At 44.0% G+C, this 13,673-nt stretch overlaps 1 protein-coding gene across 8 annotated transcripts in view; it reads left to right on the top strand.

Annotated features, from left to right (window-relative positions):
• ADAMTS9 (ADAM metallopeptidase with thrombospondin type 1 motif 9) overlaps positions 1–13,673 on the top strand; it is a 79,854-nt gene that overhangs the window by 15,115 nt on the left and 51,066 nt on the right. For 7 of the 8 annotated variants that reach the window (XR_005630404.1, XM_039734082.1, XM_039734079.1 and 4 more), the window contains 8 exons: positions 519–602; positions 705–826; positions 1,192–1,232; positions 1,359–1,464; positions 3,327–3,473; positions 4,334–4,475; positions 4,689–4,796; positions 9,252–9,397. Coding sequence is in view for 7 of the 8 variants with exons in the window: in XM_039734082.1 (XP_039590016.1) it covers positions 519–602; positions 705–826; positions 1,192–1,232; positions 1,359–1,464; positions 3,327–3,473; positions 4,334–4,475; positions 4,689–4,796; positions 9,252–9,397 (896 nt within the window). In the remaining variant the exon portion in view is untranslated. The remainder of the gene's footprint in view (positions 1–518; positions 603–704; positions 827–1,191; positions 1,233–1,358; positions 1,465–3,326; positions 3,474–4,333; positions 4,476–4,688; positions 4,797–9,251; positions 9,398–13,673) is intronic. The other variant, XM_039734078.1, reaches the window with a different exon arrangement.

The following is a 13,673-nucleotide window of genomic DNA, read 5'->3' as shown; positions in this document are numbered from 1 at the left end:
TTCTTAAGTTGGCTTTCCAGGCTAAGAACAAGCACCTTAGTAGCTGCAGGTACTAGGATGCAGGAGTGCAGTTTCCAGTTCTGTAGATGTAGAGTGACTGGCAGGGAGTATCCAACATATTTGTGTCTCTGGAGGGATGTTCATCCTGTTTGAGGGTAGAAGTGCACTGAATATGTGGTCTGAAATGCCCATGTCAAAATCAGGCACTTGGAAGAATAAGTTGCTTTTGACAGTCTTGTTTGGTGGTCTTTGTGTCTCAGAGCAGAATGATCCTTTAATTTGGTGAAAGGTGTGCTAAAGCAAAAGGAAGTATTGGATTTCTGTGATACCAGCAGGTTTTTTTCATTCTAAAATTGTGCTTCTGCCAGGAGGTCTCTCCAAGTAGCATCAGAGCACTGAGCATAGCAGAAGAGCAGCCCAGGAGAAAAACTGTTGCAAAATAGAAAATACGTGTCTTGTCTTAATTGTTTGTTTTCTTGAATGTTAACAGTAATTCCAAATATTGCTTTTTGAAACAGGTGGCTTCTATCTACAAAGACCCAAGCATTGGAAATCTAATTAATATTGTTATTGTGAAATTGGTCGTGATACATAATGAGCAGGTAATGGAAATTATTTTCTTCACCTTCTTCTTGACAATGGCATTTGTAGTGAGCATTGTCATGAATAATTAAAATACCTGCTTTCTGTGTATTGCTTATCAGGATGGCCCTGCAATATCTTACAATGCCCAGACAACATTAAAAAACTTCTGCCAATGGCAGCAGTCCCAAAACCACCCAGAGGGAAGTCACCTTCGCCATGATACAGCCGTGCTTGTTACCAGGTGTGGTGAATATTCTCATGAAAACTGTAGCCAGTTGTGTGTCAGGGGCCATGAGCATATAATATATGGGAAATGTTCAGGTTTTGATGTGGATGTAATGATACTTGCAGTTGGGGGAGCATGTATCCACCATAACAAGAGATGATTTTGAGAGGTTCAAGGCTGTCTAAGATCTGCCTGTGGGTTTAGCATAAGATGAAAAACTGACTGTGGTGGGGAGTTAGTTTGGACTCAGGATGATGTAGCAAACCAGCAGGAGAAGGTCCATTGAAGGACCAAGAGTTGTTTCTGCTGTTGTTACTGTGCTTGTACCTTAACTTACTGCTGAACTGAGAATTAATGTGTCAGGTCTGTTCTGCTTTCAGACAGGATATTTGTAGAGCACACGACAAATGTGATACTCTAGGTAAGGAAAACCTTTTTTTTGTCTTTTAATAACTTTTTTTGTAGTGACAATGTTAGTTGTCTGTGCTGAACTGGGAGTGACATTTCTATTTCTTTTTCAATCATAAACCTCTCTGTTCTCTCCTAGGTCTGGCAGAGCTGGGCACAGTCTGTGACCCATACAGGAGCTGTTCAATTAGCGAAGATAACGGACTGAGCACTGCTTTCACAATAGCACATGAACTTGGCCATGTGTATGTTTTATGTAAATACATTTACATTTAAATAGCCCAATATTTATGCTAACTAGGGCTTGCCAGCCAGGCTGGGAACTGGTACTGCTGAGCCTAATTATTTGAGGGGAGGTCAATATTCTTGGCTAGAAGATGCACCACTGAGGTAGATGAAACTGTGGGATGCTCTGGAGCCTACCTGAGAGCAGCCAAACCAGCAGGGCCATGTTTTGGGGAGGATAAATGACAGAGTACCACAAGCAGCACCTAAGAAATGACATCTTGACCCAGCTATTGGAACTAGTGCGAGTTTTGGGCAGAGGTCCTTGGGGAGGAACAGGACAAAGGATGCTGGCACATCTGAACTATCTTTTGGGACTGAAGTCTTCTCTGAGAGCAGGTCCTCAGCCTGCCACAGCTTGTCCCACAGCTCTGTGTGGTGCTGGTGAAGGCAGTGCAGCAGCTGTGTGTGAAGGAGGAACTTACCTCCATCATCTGGGAGGTGATGAGGTGCTTGACTCAGCTCTTGGACTGTTTCATCATGGAAAATCTTGTGCTGCTGGACATCCCCAGAAGAGACACTGCCATTCACCTCCTCCAGCAGAAATTTCTTCAAACGATTTTTGCTTTTTCTCACTACTGAGGCTTTTTCTCACTACTAAGCAGTCATGAGAAAAATCACCTTAGATTACAGAGTCCTTTACCCCTGACTATAACCTTAGGCAGCTGATTCAGTCCCAAAGCATCGCATGCCTGCTTTGCAGTGGAGATCTGTAGGTGTGGGATGGATGAGTACTTGGGAACAGATCTCTCATTGTTCTAAACTCTTGTTTTTCTTCATGGAAATAAGAGAGCTGGCTGAGACAGTCTATTTTTAACCAGAGTAGTATTTGTTTAAATAAGACTTCCTGACAGAAAATCTCCAAAGTTTTGGTGTTCCCCACACCTAACCTGTGCCTAATTCCTTTGCTAGTGCTGCCTCAGAGCTGCTGGGGGGGTTAGCAGTGCTCCCGAGCAGGAAATGCCTCTGTGCTCTTTTTTTCAGAGAGCAGAGTGAAAAGATGGTTTGTTGGAGGCAATCTTAATGGAATACAAACTCCCCAGCCTTGGAACACAGGATCACACCAGGTCACTTCCCCTTCCCCACTTCAAACAGCGCAGTGCTTTAAGCCGCTCTGTCTCCATTAGTGAATTTACCACATTCTTCAAGGTGTCATGTGCTGCAAACTTCATGTTGGTTTCTGCTGATACCAATGCTTGCTGGCATTTTGTAAACCTGCCACATAAAGTATAAGAGCCAAGTCTATCCCTGGTGCAACCCCCATTAAGCAGCAGTGTGGCCCAGGGTATTCTACTGCATTAGAAAATATTTTGTGTCCAACAGGGTATTGCCTGTGTGCATGAGGGTCTGCAGTCAGTGAGCTCATGTCAATCATCTCCTACAGAATTCCCCGAGATCAACTCTTGGATCTGTGGTCAGTTCCAGAGTATTTGCCATTTTTATGAAGGAGGGGCCAGACTCCAGCCTCTCTGCAGGATAGCAACCGTCAGCTGAAAAGGAAACTGCAGCTGGATTTGCATCTTACTCCAGGCTCCCTGGAGAACTTGTCTGGCTAAATATATGCAGTCATGGAGTGGAGAGCTTAGCAGGGTGCTGCACAGTTTTCCCAGATGAGTGCTAGAAACCCTGTTCATTAACACTTCTAAATTTATTATGAATTTGTGTGTATTAATACTTTTATTCTGTAATATTTGTCAGCAGCATATTTAGGGAAAATTCTTGGGTTTGCTTGCATTTAGTTCACACTGTTGCCCTTGCTATGCTAAATATTTGATGTTTGCCTCTTAGCTGACTCTACTTTTTGCTGCTCTTTTCCTCTTAGATTTAACATGCCACATGATGACAATCAGAAGTGCAAGGAAGATGGAGGTAAAAGCCAACAGCATGTCATGGCACCAACACTGAACTTCTACACCAATCCCTGGATGTGGTCAAAGTGCAGTAGAAAATACATCACTGAATTTCTGGAGTAAGGCTTTGCATATGCATGTGTTGGGCTGTTTTCACATGTCCATGTGTCCCATGGAGTTCTTCAGTTAATTTGGAGCCCTAGTGTGCAGCATTTGGAGGAAATCAGAGGATTTGTGTGTGCACACATCCTTTACCTAGAGCAGGAATGCACCCCTGGCATCCAGTCCCTGCCAGTTCAGCCTCATGATAAGCTGGCAAGGACCAGCCTCTCAATGGGGAAGAATAAGTCTTCCCCCATGGATATTGCTTTTAAGGAATGTGTGTTCTCCTCAAACCTGAAGAATGACTTTTCCAAGCTTTGTGGCCCGGATATGGAGCTGTGTTTTAGAAGGCAGATTGAATCTGCCTTTCTGCTCCACAGGTCAAGATAAAGCCCTGGCACTAATCCGTGTGGGAACACTGTTCCAGGAGCCCACGGGTCAGTTTGATGCATAGTGATTTGCCCATTTTGCTGTGATGCCTTCCCATGTGTTGTGGTGTGGAACAGAATGAGAGCCATGATGGTGTTCTGGCAAATCCAGGAGCTCAGTCCCTTGGGCAGTTCTGCTACTCAGTGATTTTTTTTTCTGAATTCTTTATAAAAATGTGCCAGTGCTTGCTCAGCAACTAAATGCACACTCAGAAATGCTTTTGCCATGGTAACTGACTGTGGTGTGGTGGATAGTTGCTGTCACAGCACAAGGGTGATGGTGTATGGGTAACACACCCTCCTGTGCTTGAGTTTGAAATAGTTCTTGTAGTGCTTGTTAAATATGACAAATGTGGTGTACAACTGCCCTAAGGCTAATTCAGGCAAACACAAGTGGGTTCTGATCTCCCACCTCCTGTTTAACACCAGTATTCTGATTTGTGTTGTAGCACTGGTTATGGGGAGTGTTTGCTTGATGAACCTTCATCAAGAACTTACACATTGCCTCAGCAGCTCCCAGGGCTGATTTATGACGTCAACAAACAATGTGAGTTAATTTTTGGACCCGGATCCCAAGTGTGCCCCTATATGGTAAGTGAAATTGCACACCTTATTTTTCCTGGTTTTGCCAGAGCAAAATAAGGTCTCCTGGGGTTGGATGAATGGCAGACTCACAATCCATCAACTTACTGTCAAGCTTGTGAGTTAATGATAAATCCTGGGGGGAATAATTTCATAAAGGATCATGTGTCTGGTAAGGCATGTGGTACATATTTAATGTTTTGATCTCTGCAATCACTTAAGCAGATGCAGTGTCGGCGACTTTGGTGTATCAACGCTGATGGTGCTCACAAGGGATGTCGAACCCAACACACACCTTGGGCTGATGGCACAGAATGTGAGCCTGGAAAGGTCTGTAATACCTGGTGGTTTGTGGCTCTATTTCCTTGGGCTGAGGCTGAGCATATCAGTCAGAATCATCCTACCCTAATGCCAGTTGTGTGGGGCGCAGCTCTGACTGCAGTGCTGGAAGCCCAAAGCAGCTCGATGTGTTTTAAGCCTGGTGGTGCCTGGGACATCTCCAGCCCAGATAGCATGATTAAAGTCAACTGCTTGGCAAAACATTGTTTAAAGCAGGTATTCCTGGAGTGCTTATCTTTTTCAATTAATGCCCTTGAGTGAACTTTTGCAAAACTTTTGCAAAGCTTCCCTAAGCTTTTGTTAGAAATTGCCTATGTCATGTAAGCAATTAGTAATTCTGTGTAACATAAACTTGTCAGCTGGCTTTTCATCTTGACAGCTTTAGAGTAAAATATAGAATTGGTTGATGTTTTATGTATGGAACATTTTTGGCAGTAATTCATAGAAACTTCCCATTTCCATGTGCAATGTTAATTTCCAGCTAGCATTGTGGTTTCTAGGATAAGTGTTTAATTTTTAGTTATTCGTATCTGTAGAAAAATACTTGAGAGCATTTTTCTTTTATTGAGATACTGAAGCTTTTGAATAAAAATGCTAACTGGTTCTTACTATTTGTGTCTGAACAAAAGTATTCTCCATCTGTGTCTAGTAAAAATAGTGTAATGTTATTCTACATGGTATAACTTAAAATTTTGCTTTTCTGGCTCTTAAGATCAACATTAATAATAATCATATTTTCTTTAGAAAGAGTCAAAGTTTTAAATCATAATCTCTCAAATGTACTTTAATATAAATTCTGGATGCTATTTTAAATATAGTTTTCCATACAGGCTGTGGAACTCTTTGGAAATTTATCTTTTGATGTATGTGTCGGAAAACTTGATTGTTCAATGACACTTGACTGATTTCCTTCAGGACAATGAGCATCATGTATCAATTTGCCTTCCTTTCTAAGGGAAAAATGCAATTGCAGATTTGTTTTTATGGTTGAGAAAGTGCATTAGAGATGTAATTGGAATGCCTAATGTTTTTCTGTAAAACCCCCTTGTGAGTGTAGGTATCTGCAGAGTCCCTGTGACCTGAGACCTTGTGCCCTCATCTTCTCTGTTGGTGAGCTTGGGATCTGCTCACTGCTGAAAGATCAGCAATAACTTTGAAATGTTCTTGAAATTCCAAAAATATGAGCTGCAGCAAACCTGCACTTACCCTTGGATATGACCAAGTGATGTGCAAACAGCAGCAGCTGAGCAGAGCAGCACACCCTCAGTGCCACCCCGTGTCGTACAATGTCCAGCTGCATGGCTCTTAATAAAGACTGTGTGAGCAAAAACACATCAAGCCACAGATTTAGACAATCTGACAAGTTTAGACAAACTAGATAAGTGTGATCTGAATGTCTCAGCTGAGAGCAGATGGGCTCTTAAGAAAAGCTATGGCAGCCCACTCGTGTTCAGGCATTTAAATGTGTTCTCACAAAAGGGCTTTATGGAGTAATTTTGCTGTCTGTGTGTTCATCTGATTCAAGCTTAAAGTTTGGATCAACATAAACTCTGTCCTGCTTGGTATTTACTTGGGCTTGTGAAGTGCTGAGGTGCGAGTCTGAAGTGCTTTTCCTTGGAATAAATTGCTATTTTGGTACTCTGCTGTGGCCAGGAGCCCTGTCAAACTGCTACTTGCTGACTAATGCCTCAAGTCTGCATGTTTAAAGCCCGTGCTGTATGGGTTGGCAGACGGAGAAAATACCATACCGTTTTTTATAGAGATATCTTTGGAAATAAGAGAGCCTGAATAGCTAAAAAAAAGATCTAGCTAAAATTACTGGGATGTAGATTTAACTGGGCTCTAAATTTACTCTTAAATCAAGGGCATTAAAAAACATGGGAGTATTAGCTTACACATATTTTGCATGTGAGGACACTGAATCTGATACTGCTAAATCAAGCCATAAACCCAGCCCAGAGTCTGGCATTGCTGGGTGATGGTTTTACCATGTTCCACAGAACCAGCTCATTGTTGGGTGGAGATAAATCTCTGAAAGAAGATAAAGGGGGTTGTAAATTTGGGCCACTCTCCATTGTGGTTTTCAGAGCTGTTTAAAGAATGGTAACAGTGGAGCAGATGAACAGTAATGATTGGTGTCTGCTGCCCTGTGGCAGCAGGTAGTGTGTCTGTTATGCATGCATGGAGCTGCTCAGCCCCTTCTGCCCCCTGCTACTCCATTCAGCCAGCCAGCCCAAGGATGGCAGCTGGATTTGGGGAATTATCTGGAGCTCTAGGAAAGGAAAGTCTGCTGTAATGTCTTCCATCCCTGCCAGTGCTCTCCAGCTCCACTGTGTGTCTAAGATATTTTGAATTTACTCCAGACAATCTGCCTTTTATTCTCTTCATTCTGTGAGCTGTAAGCTTATAGGAAGGAGAACCCTGGCAGGCTTTTTAGTCTTTCTGCTGTATCTCAACATAGAAATTATTTTTAAAATATGAAAGGCATAAAGGTTGCACAGCCAGACTGTTCACAGTCTGGTTCCAAGAAGCACTATTGTGTTTTCATAAGATAATCTTGCCATTTATTTAAAACAGCTGCTCTTTTCCCCTGCTTCGCTTTACCATCAACTCCAACCCCCAAATTTTTAATAAAATCAATGGATGTAGATGACTTCCTGGTTAATATTCAACCATGAGATGGGAGACATATAGGTCATGTCACGGTCTGTAAGCCATGTTCATTCACTAGTTAGCTATTCAGTCATCTTCCCTGGGTCAGTGGTGCCAGGCATGACTCTGGTTAGATATTTAGCTGTGAGCATCAACATTGCTGCCAGAAGTTCTCCACTGGGACAGCACTGTTGGATTGGTGTCATGCATGTCTGTTGTTTAATGATAGCTGTCAGACCTCTTTGGACCTGTATAGGGACCCTCACCTTCAGGTTTTCAACCTCTAAATGCCTCTAAAGGAAGAGTTGTGCATTGTAATTTGTCCTGCAGCAAAGAAACAGGCATTTCAGCTGATTTTATTGCTGTTCTTTACTGTAGGGTTTTAGTCAGTTTTATCTGGGGAGTCAGATCTTTAGATGAAAGCAAATCTGGGGCATTTTGCAGCCTAGAAACCATGCTTGTCTCTGAGCAAACACCACATGCAGGACCCAGATTATGAGTTCTTCAGCTGTCCGGCAAACCATGTCCATGGGCAAATGCACCTGAGATCAGCTTTCCTCATCAGCAAAGCTGTATAACAAGTTAGCCTTCATGGGCAAAAGATGTCCCATGTGCTGCAGAGCTGGTGTCCTGTGGGATGCACAGCCCCTTGACAGCTTGATTCTGCTGTGTTTTCCTAGATAGCTTTATCCAAGGTGGTTCATAAGGGTGTCTAAAACAACAGGATGAGCTTGTGGTGTGTCCTGACGCAGCCTTGTTGTGCTATTAGTGGAAAGGCTGGAAAAACACAGTGCATCAGCAAATTTGACTCTGTTCCCATAAAGATCATGAGATCTGAACAGCACCTGGTGCACAGAAATACTGCAAGGGAATATTTTAGCAATGCTCTCTACCTGTATTCTATAGTCTGTAGCCTCTTCTAATCTGTGAGCAATCAGCAGTGTTTGGGCTTGCCATAATTACAAGTATTTAGGCATCTGCATGTCTCTGGGTTTAAAGCAACTATAGCAAGCACTGTTCACTGAGAGGGGACATTTTTCCATCTATTCTGGAGAGGCCAGAAGGTGACTCTTCCCTCACTTCTGTAGAAGTCTGTGTAGTCCATGTAGCAAACATACCCCAAAGGATACAATTTTATACCATGAAAATAGGGATAGGGGCTTGCCAAGGTAACTTAATCCAGTTTTCCAAACAAAAGAAAACGAGTCATAGCTGGAAAACAGAAGTGTAGACCAGGTCTTGGCAAGTTCTATGTTATGTCTGAGTGTAAAAAAAAAACCCTTGGGCTTGAGGAATTAATTTTTCTATTTTATTTGCCTTTTGGATTTGGAAGTTTTCTGCTTTGGGTAACTGTGGGGAGGTTTGAGTTTTCCCTGGTGTTTCTCCTCGTTCCCTGTCTCCTCCCCTTACACAGCTCTCTGTGCAGAGTTTCTGCAGCTCTGCAGGAAATCAGAGCAGATTTTGAAAAGCCAGTACTGTGAGCTTGCTGTGCTGCTTAGCACCAGTAAACAGGGAATATTTAGTGGCTGCTGTTGTGTTTAGTCTTCATCCCATAAATCATTCCACAGAACTCAGCACCTTGCCTTCACTTTGCCATTTAAGGGTACGGAGAAAGAAAAATATGGGGGTGACAGACAAAAGTAAAAGAAGATCAGTTTTATTTGATTGCAAAATCATTGTGTATGGCTGAGAAACAAGTGAGGCTGAGTCTTGTTGCCCAAGCTGATCACTGTCGGTCGCTCACAATGCAGAGAGCACAATCCCACCTTTGCCATGTCTCTCCTTCACGTGCAGCACTGCAGGTTTGGGGTGTGTGTGCCCAAGGAGCGAGAGGCGCTGGTGACAGACGGAGCCTGGGGCTCCTGGAGCCCCTTCGGGACCTGCTCGAGGACCTGCGGCGGCGGCATAAAGACGGCGATTCGAGAGTGCAACAAGCCCGAGTGAGTGCACGCAGGGGAAGGGCTGCAGGGTGAGAGGGGAAAGCACTCTGGGCTGCCCAAATGGGCTGAAGTCAACTCTGGCTGTCCCCAGTCCTTGTGAGTGCCAAGGACAGGTGGCTCTGCCCTGGGGATGGGTGGCTTTGCCTGGCATGGATGAAGCAGGATCTGGTCATTGGTGAAGTGGGTGAAGTGCTCTACAAAGGGATCCATTCAACAATGAGGGGTAAAAAGCTGATACCTCCATGGGTTTATTACCTTCTGTTTTCCTGTGGAGGCACAGCTGGGGTCCAACTTCTAGAGGTGTTTTTCTTTCTCCAAAGCTGTGATTCAGAAAGGAGGGAGAAAGGAAGGAGCCTTCCTTTTTCACCATTTTACCCCTGCTTCAGTTGCTTTTGCAGCTGTTCCTAGAGGCCTTTATAATAAAGTTTTCTACCGTGTTATTCCTGCTTTGTCTGGTTTTGCAGCTTTTGGCTGCTTTTGCAGCTGATCCTTTATACAGTTATATTTCAGCTGGTGCAGACTAGCCAAACCTCAGCAGAAATCTGTGCCCCATTAAAAAGTGGTACTCAAGAATGTTTGCTATCAGCCTGGAATGCAAAATCCTGCACCATTTGAAATGGCAGGGAATTTTGCTGTGGGCTTCAAGGAGACAAATATGTAGCTGGTGCAATAGTAATAGCTTGAGCAACTGGTATGAAAGCAGTCTGTTTACGTAAATTATGAATTCTGCTGGTTTCTGTTTAAATGCCTTCTTGCAGAAGAAGGGGTGGGCAGGAGTCTTCCTGGGCTTTTATTTGGAACTGAGATACAGAGAGGAGAGAGTCTGTGGGGCTGGTTGCACTGAGAGGTCTTAAAAGATTCCTGTTTCTCATCACTGGTGTTGGATGGTTTATTGCCAAGGAAATTGTCACTAGAGATGTGCCAGGGATAGTTTCATCACTGCTAATGGGAGAAGGGAGAGCTTATGCCTATGACACTCGTGCTCTGGTAACAGGACAGGCTGCCCAGCACAGCTGGGCAAGTGTCAAAAGTTGAGGCTGAGAGAGTAGGACACCAGCACGTTAATTAAAACAATGCTAAGAAAAACACAAGTGCAGAGAGCTCTCATCTGGCTGTGCTGAGTCAGCATGCTCCATATGGTCTTTGGTAGCCATGGAAAGACAAAAACAAAGCATCTTTGCAGCTCTGCTGCTGAAACTTTGGATGCTGTCAGTGAGATGTGTTCCTGTCTTCTGAGAGGCATCTGTTCAGTCTGATAGCTTTTTGTGATAGAAGATCTCCTTTATCCTAAAGGCTAGCCAAGGGATTTGAAATTCCATCTTCCCTGATTGCTTGTGGTTTGTATCCTGGTGCTTCAGTAGTTGTATTGCTGTGGCTGGGATTTGCAAAAGCACCTAAACACACTCGGCACCAAGCTGCCCAAGAAATCCTTATGATTGATAGTGGTTATTTTCCAGGCCCCCTTTCCTGAGCCTTGTGCTGGCACTGGCCTCTCTTCTCCCGCCCCTCACAAGGTCTCTGTGAGGAGTAGTCTGTCCTGGCACCACCCACAGAGCTTTCCACTGATTGTTGTTGGTTTGTGCCTGTAATTTGACACCATAGGGTGAGCTCCCACCACCTGTGTCCCCATTGTCATGGGGCTGCTAAAACGATGCAAATGGATGAACCCCACTCTCTTGCCTTTTCTCCTTCTCAAAGTACTTCAGAAAGAGACAGTTTCTCCTCTGTTGTAGAAGGCAGCAAACCCAACCCAAAATAATTCTCAGTAAATCTTTTATATTTAAAGTTGGTTTAGCTTTTATACGTTTTTTCTGTGCATGAGAATCTGGGGTGAGATCTTGCACCCAGGAAAAAATTGTGTTAAATCTGGTGTTGAAAATTACACCCATTCCCTTCATGCTGCAGAAAATGAAGCTGCAGCTCCTGCCTCTCTTTGTAGAGTGCTCTGACACCTACATGATGAGTGTCCTGCAGGGATGCAGGAAGAGCTGTAAGCCTCTGGAATGGCAACAGACTGTTTTGACATACCCTGAAGGAATGTGTTGGCTAACCAGACCAGACCCTTCCCATTGAGATTGCCCACATGAGAATTTGAGCCTGGCTGCTGGACAAAGCCCATGGCTGTGGTGCATCATCAGAGGGTCTGTGGTGCAAGCCCTTGTTTTCAAATAAAGACATGTTGCAGAATTATGGGAAAGGGCATATTTGATAACATGTCAATACCAGAAGCCCAGTTTTCAGGAATGGCTTTTTGGACGGGGGAATGTTATCTCTGGATGTGAGTCAGATCACATTTGCATTTTAGGCTATCACAGAAGTATCCACCCGTGCTTAACTGTCTGAGCCTGACATGTAAACAAATGTATAGATAAGTGTGCTAGCCACCAGCCAATTCCCAGTCCTAGGGCTTCCTGAAATGTGGGGAAGGATATCTCAAACTGATCTGTGCACACTGGAGCTTCACAGATTCTTCTGCAGTCACACATGAGCAGAGCCTTAACATCTGCAAGTGAAAATGCTCAAGGAGATGGATTAAGCATCATGTATTTCAGACCTGTTGGGTGGGAATGGGGATAAGGCCCCATCATTCCCTGGGCCTGAGAGTTTCTGGGTTGCTCGGAGGAGTGCAGTGGGTCTGAGATGTGTGCAGGAGCCTGTCAGGGGAGTGATACTGGATTGAAAGTGGGCCCATGCCAGCATTAATTGGTCAAATAGATGACTCCGAGAGAAGGGAAATGGAATCATGTATTGCTTTCCCTTCTGTCTCTGTGGTACATTGTTGATGATCCATAAAAATATTACACAGAACGAAGTATGCTGTATTTCTTCATGACACTGAAAATTGATGTTATATGAGGGTGGCTTCTTTTTCAGGGTCAGCTCTTTCTGTCCCTCAGATTCTGTGAGAAGCAATGCTGGTTAAAAACACTCTGAAACTGTCAGGGGTGTTTGGAGCTGTTTTTAAGTGTCAGAAGTGTGAGTGTGCTTTGGCCCCCAGCATTGTCTGCAAGGAGATTTACTGCCAGGGTTACAAAGCTGGCAGTTTGCAACAAGGTGGCAAGCTTTAGCATCCTTCAGTTTGTGGTGTGTCTGTGTGTCAATGTTATCTCAATCTCAGGGGTCATGTCTAGCGAAGATAAAACTAAATAGTAGCTTATGACTTTTGGATTTTATCTGACATACCTTAAAAAAATAAAAAAGGCTCCTGCGTGTTCTTCATGTTCTCCTTAACTAAATAGTTGAGAGTTCCATTTTAGTTAAATTGATTTATATTGGAAGCAATGTGGTGGCCATAAAAATGTTGTAATTGCTTTTTTTTAAAATAAATGCCCTCTTAAAGGTTTGTATAACTCAGAGGCTTTGTCAAACTGCAGCAGTCCTGCAGAGGTACAAATGCTTTTGAAGTGAAAATGATGAATCCTCTTAATTCCCCCATGAATGACTCAGACTCGCCCAGGTCTGGAGTGTGCTGCTGCCACGATTAAGAAGTTTCCCAGTGTGCTGTGTAGTAAGGTGGTTGGGATGTCCCTTTCTAGCTAGAGGTAGCTCATGTGCCTGCGTGGGAATAGTCCATGGGATGGGCTCTGGTATTGGGAAACCCCAAGCAACTGCCATTGTGCCTGCAAGGCAAGGAGGAGTTGGGGCTGTGTCTGCAGGAGCTGCTGTGCTGGGATAGCCCTGGAGCTGTCCCAAGTGGAATCAGGTTCTTTGAAGTTGTTTGCCACAACAAGGTGGACAACAGACTAAATCAGTAAAAAACAGGTTGAGACTCACTCCTCCACTAGGAACTGTAAAGGTGTAAAATCAGTCTGTCATCAGGAATCTGCAATGGCCACTGTGTTGCTTGGGCTTTTTATCACTGATACTTGCTTAATTGCAAACACTAGAAACCTTTGAAGTGACAGGCATTTCACTTGCAGATGATGTGAGAACTGCCCTCAGAGCAGGTAGAGCTGATCTTGTTAGTTGTTGCTCAGGGCTGTGCCTGAGGACAAATCATGTGGCATTTAGGGTAGGACTAGAGGGCTCACTAGAGTGACTGGAGGATGCTGGCAGGAAAAGTTCCATGTGTGTAACTGGTGGTGCTCAGCATCTCACCTGCAGCTGCTCAAGGACACAACTCCTTCTGCCAAACCTGTGAGCATGTCTAGTGTGGTGCTGATGGGATGGTGGGAAGTCTGCCTGCCTTTCCTGGTTTTGCAGGCAATCTTTTGGCAAGGGGGAGCTGTTCTGTGCTTCTGTCTCTCATTTGTTTCACAGGTACTTTGCTACTTGA

The sequence above is a fragment of the Passer montanus genome, unplaced genomic scaffold (assembly GCF_014805655.1).
Source record: "Passer montanus isolate IOZ18808 unplaced genomic scaffold, ASM1480565v1 scaffold9, whole genome shotgun sequence".
Classification (NCBI taxonomy): Eukaryota; Metazoa; Chordata; class Aves; order Passeriformes; family Passeridae; genus Passer; species Passer montanus.
Note: the sequence above shows the minus strand (reverse complement) of the source record. Positions and strands in the feature narration are given on the sequence as shown.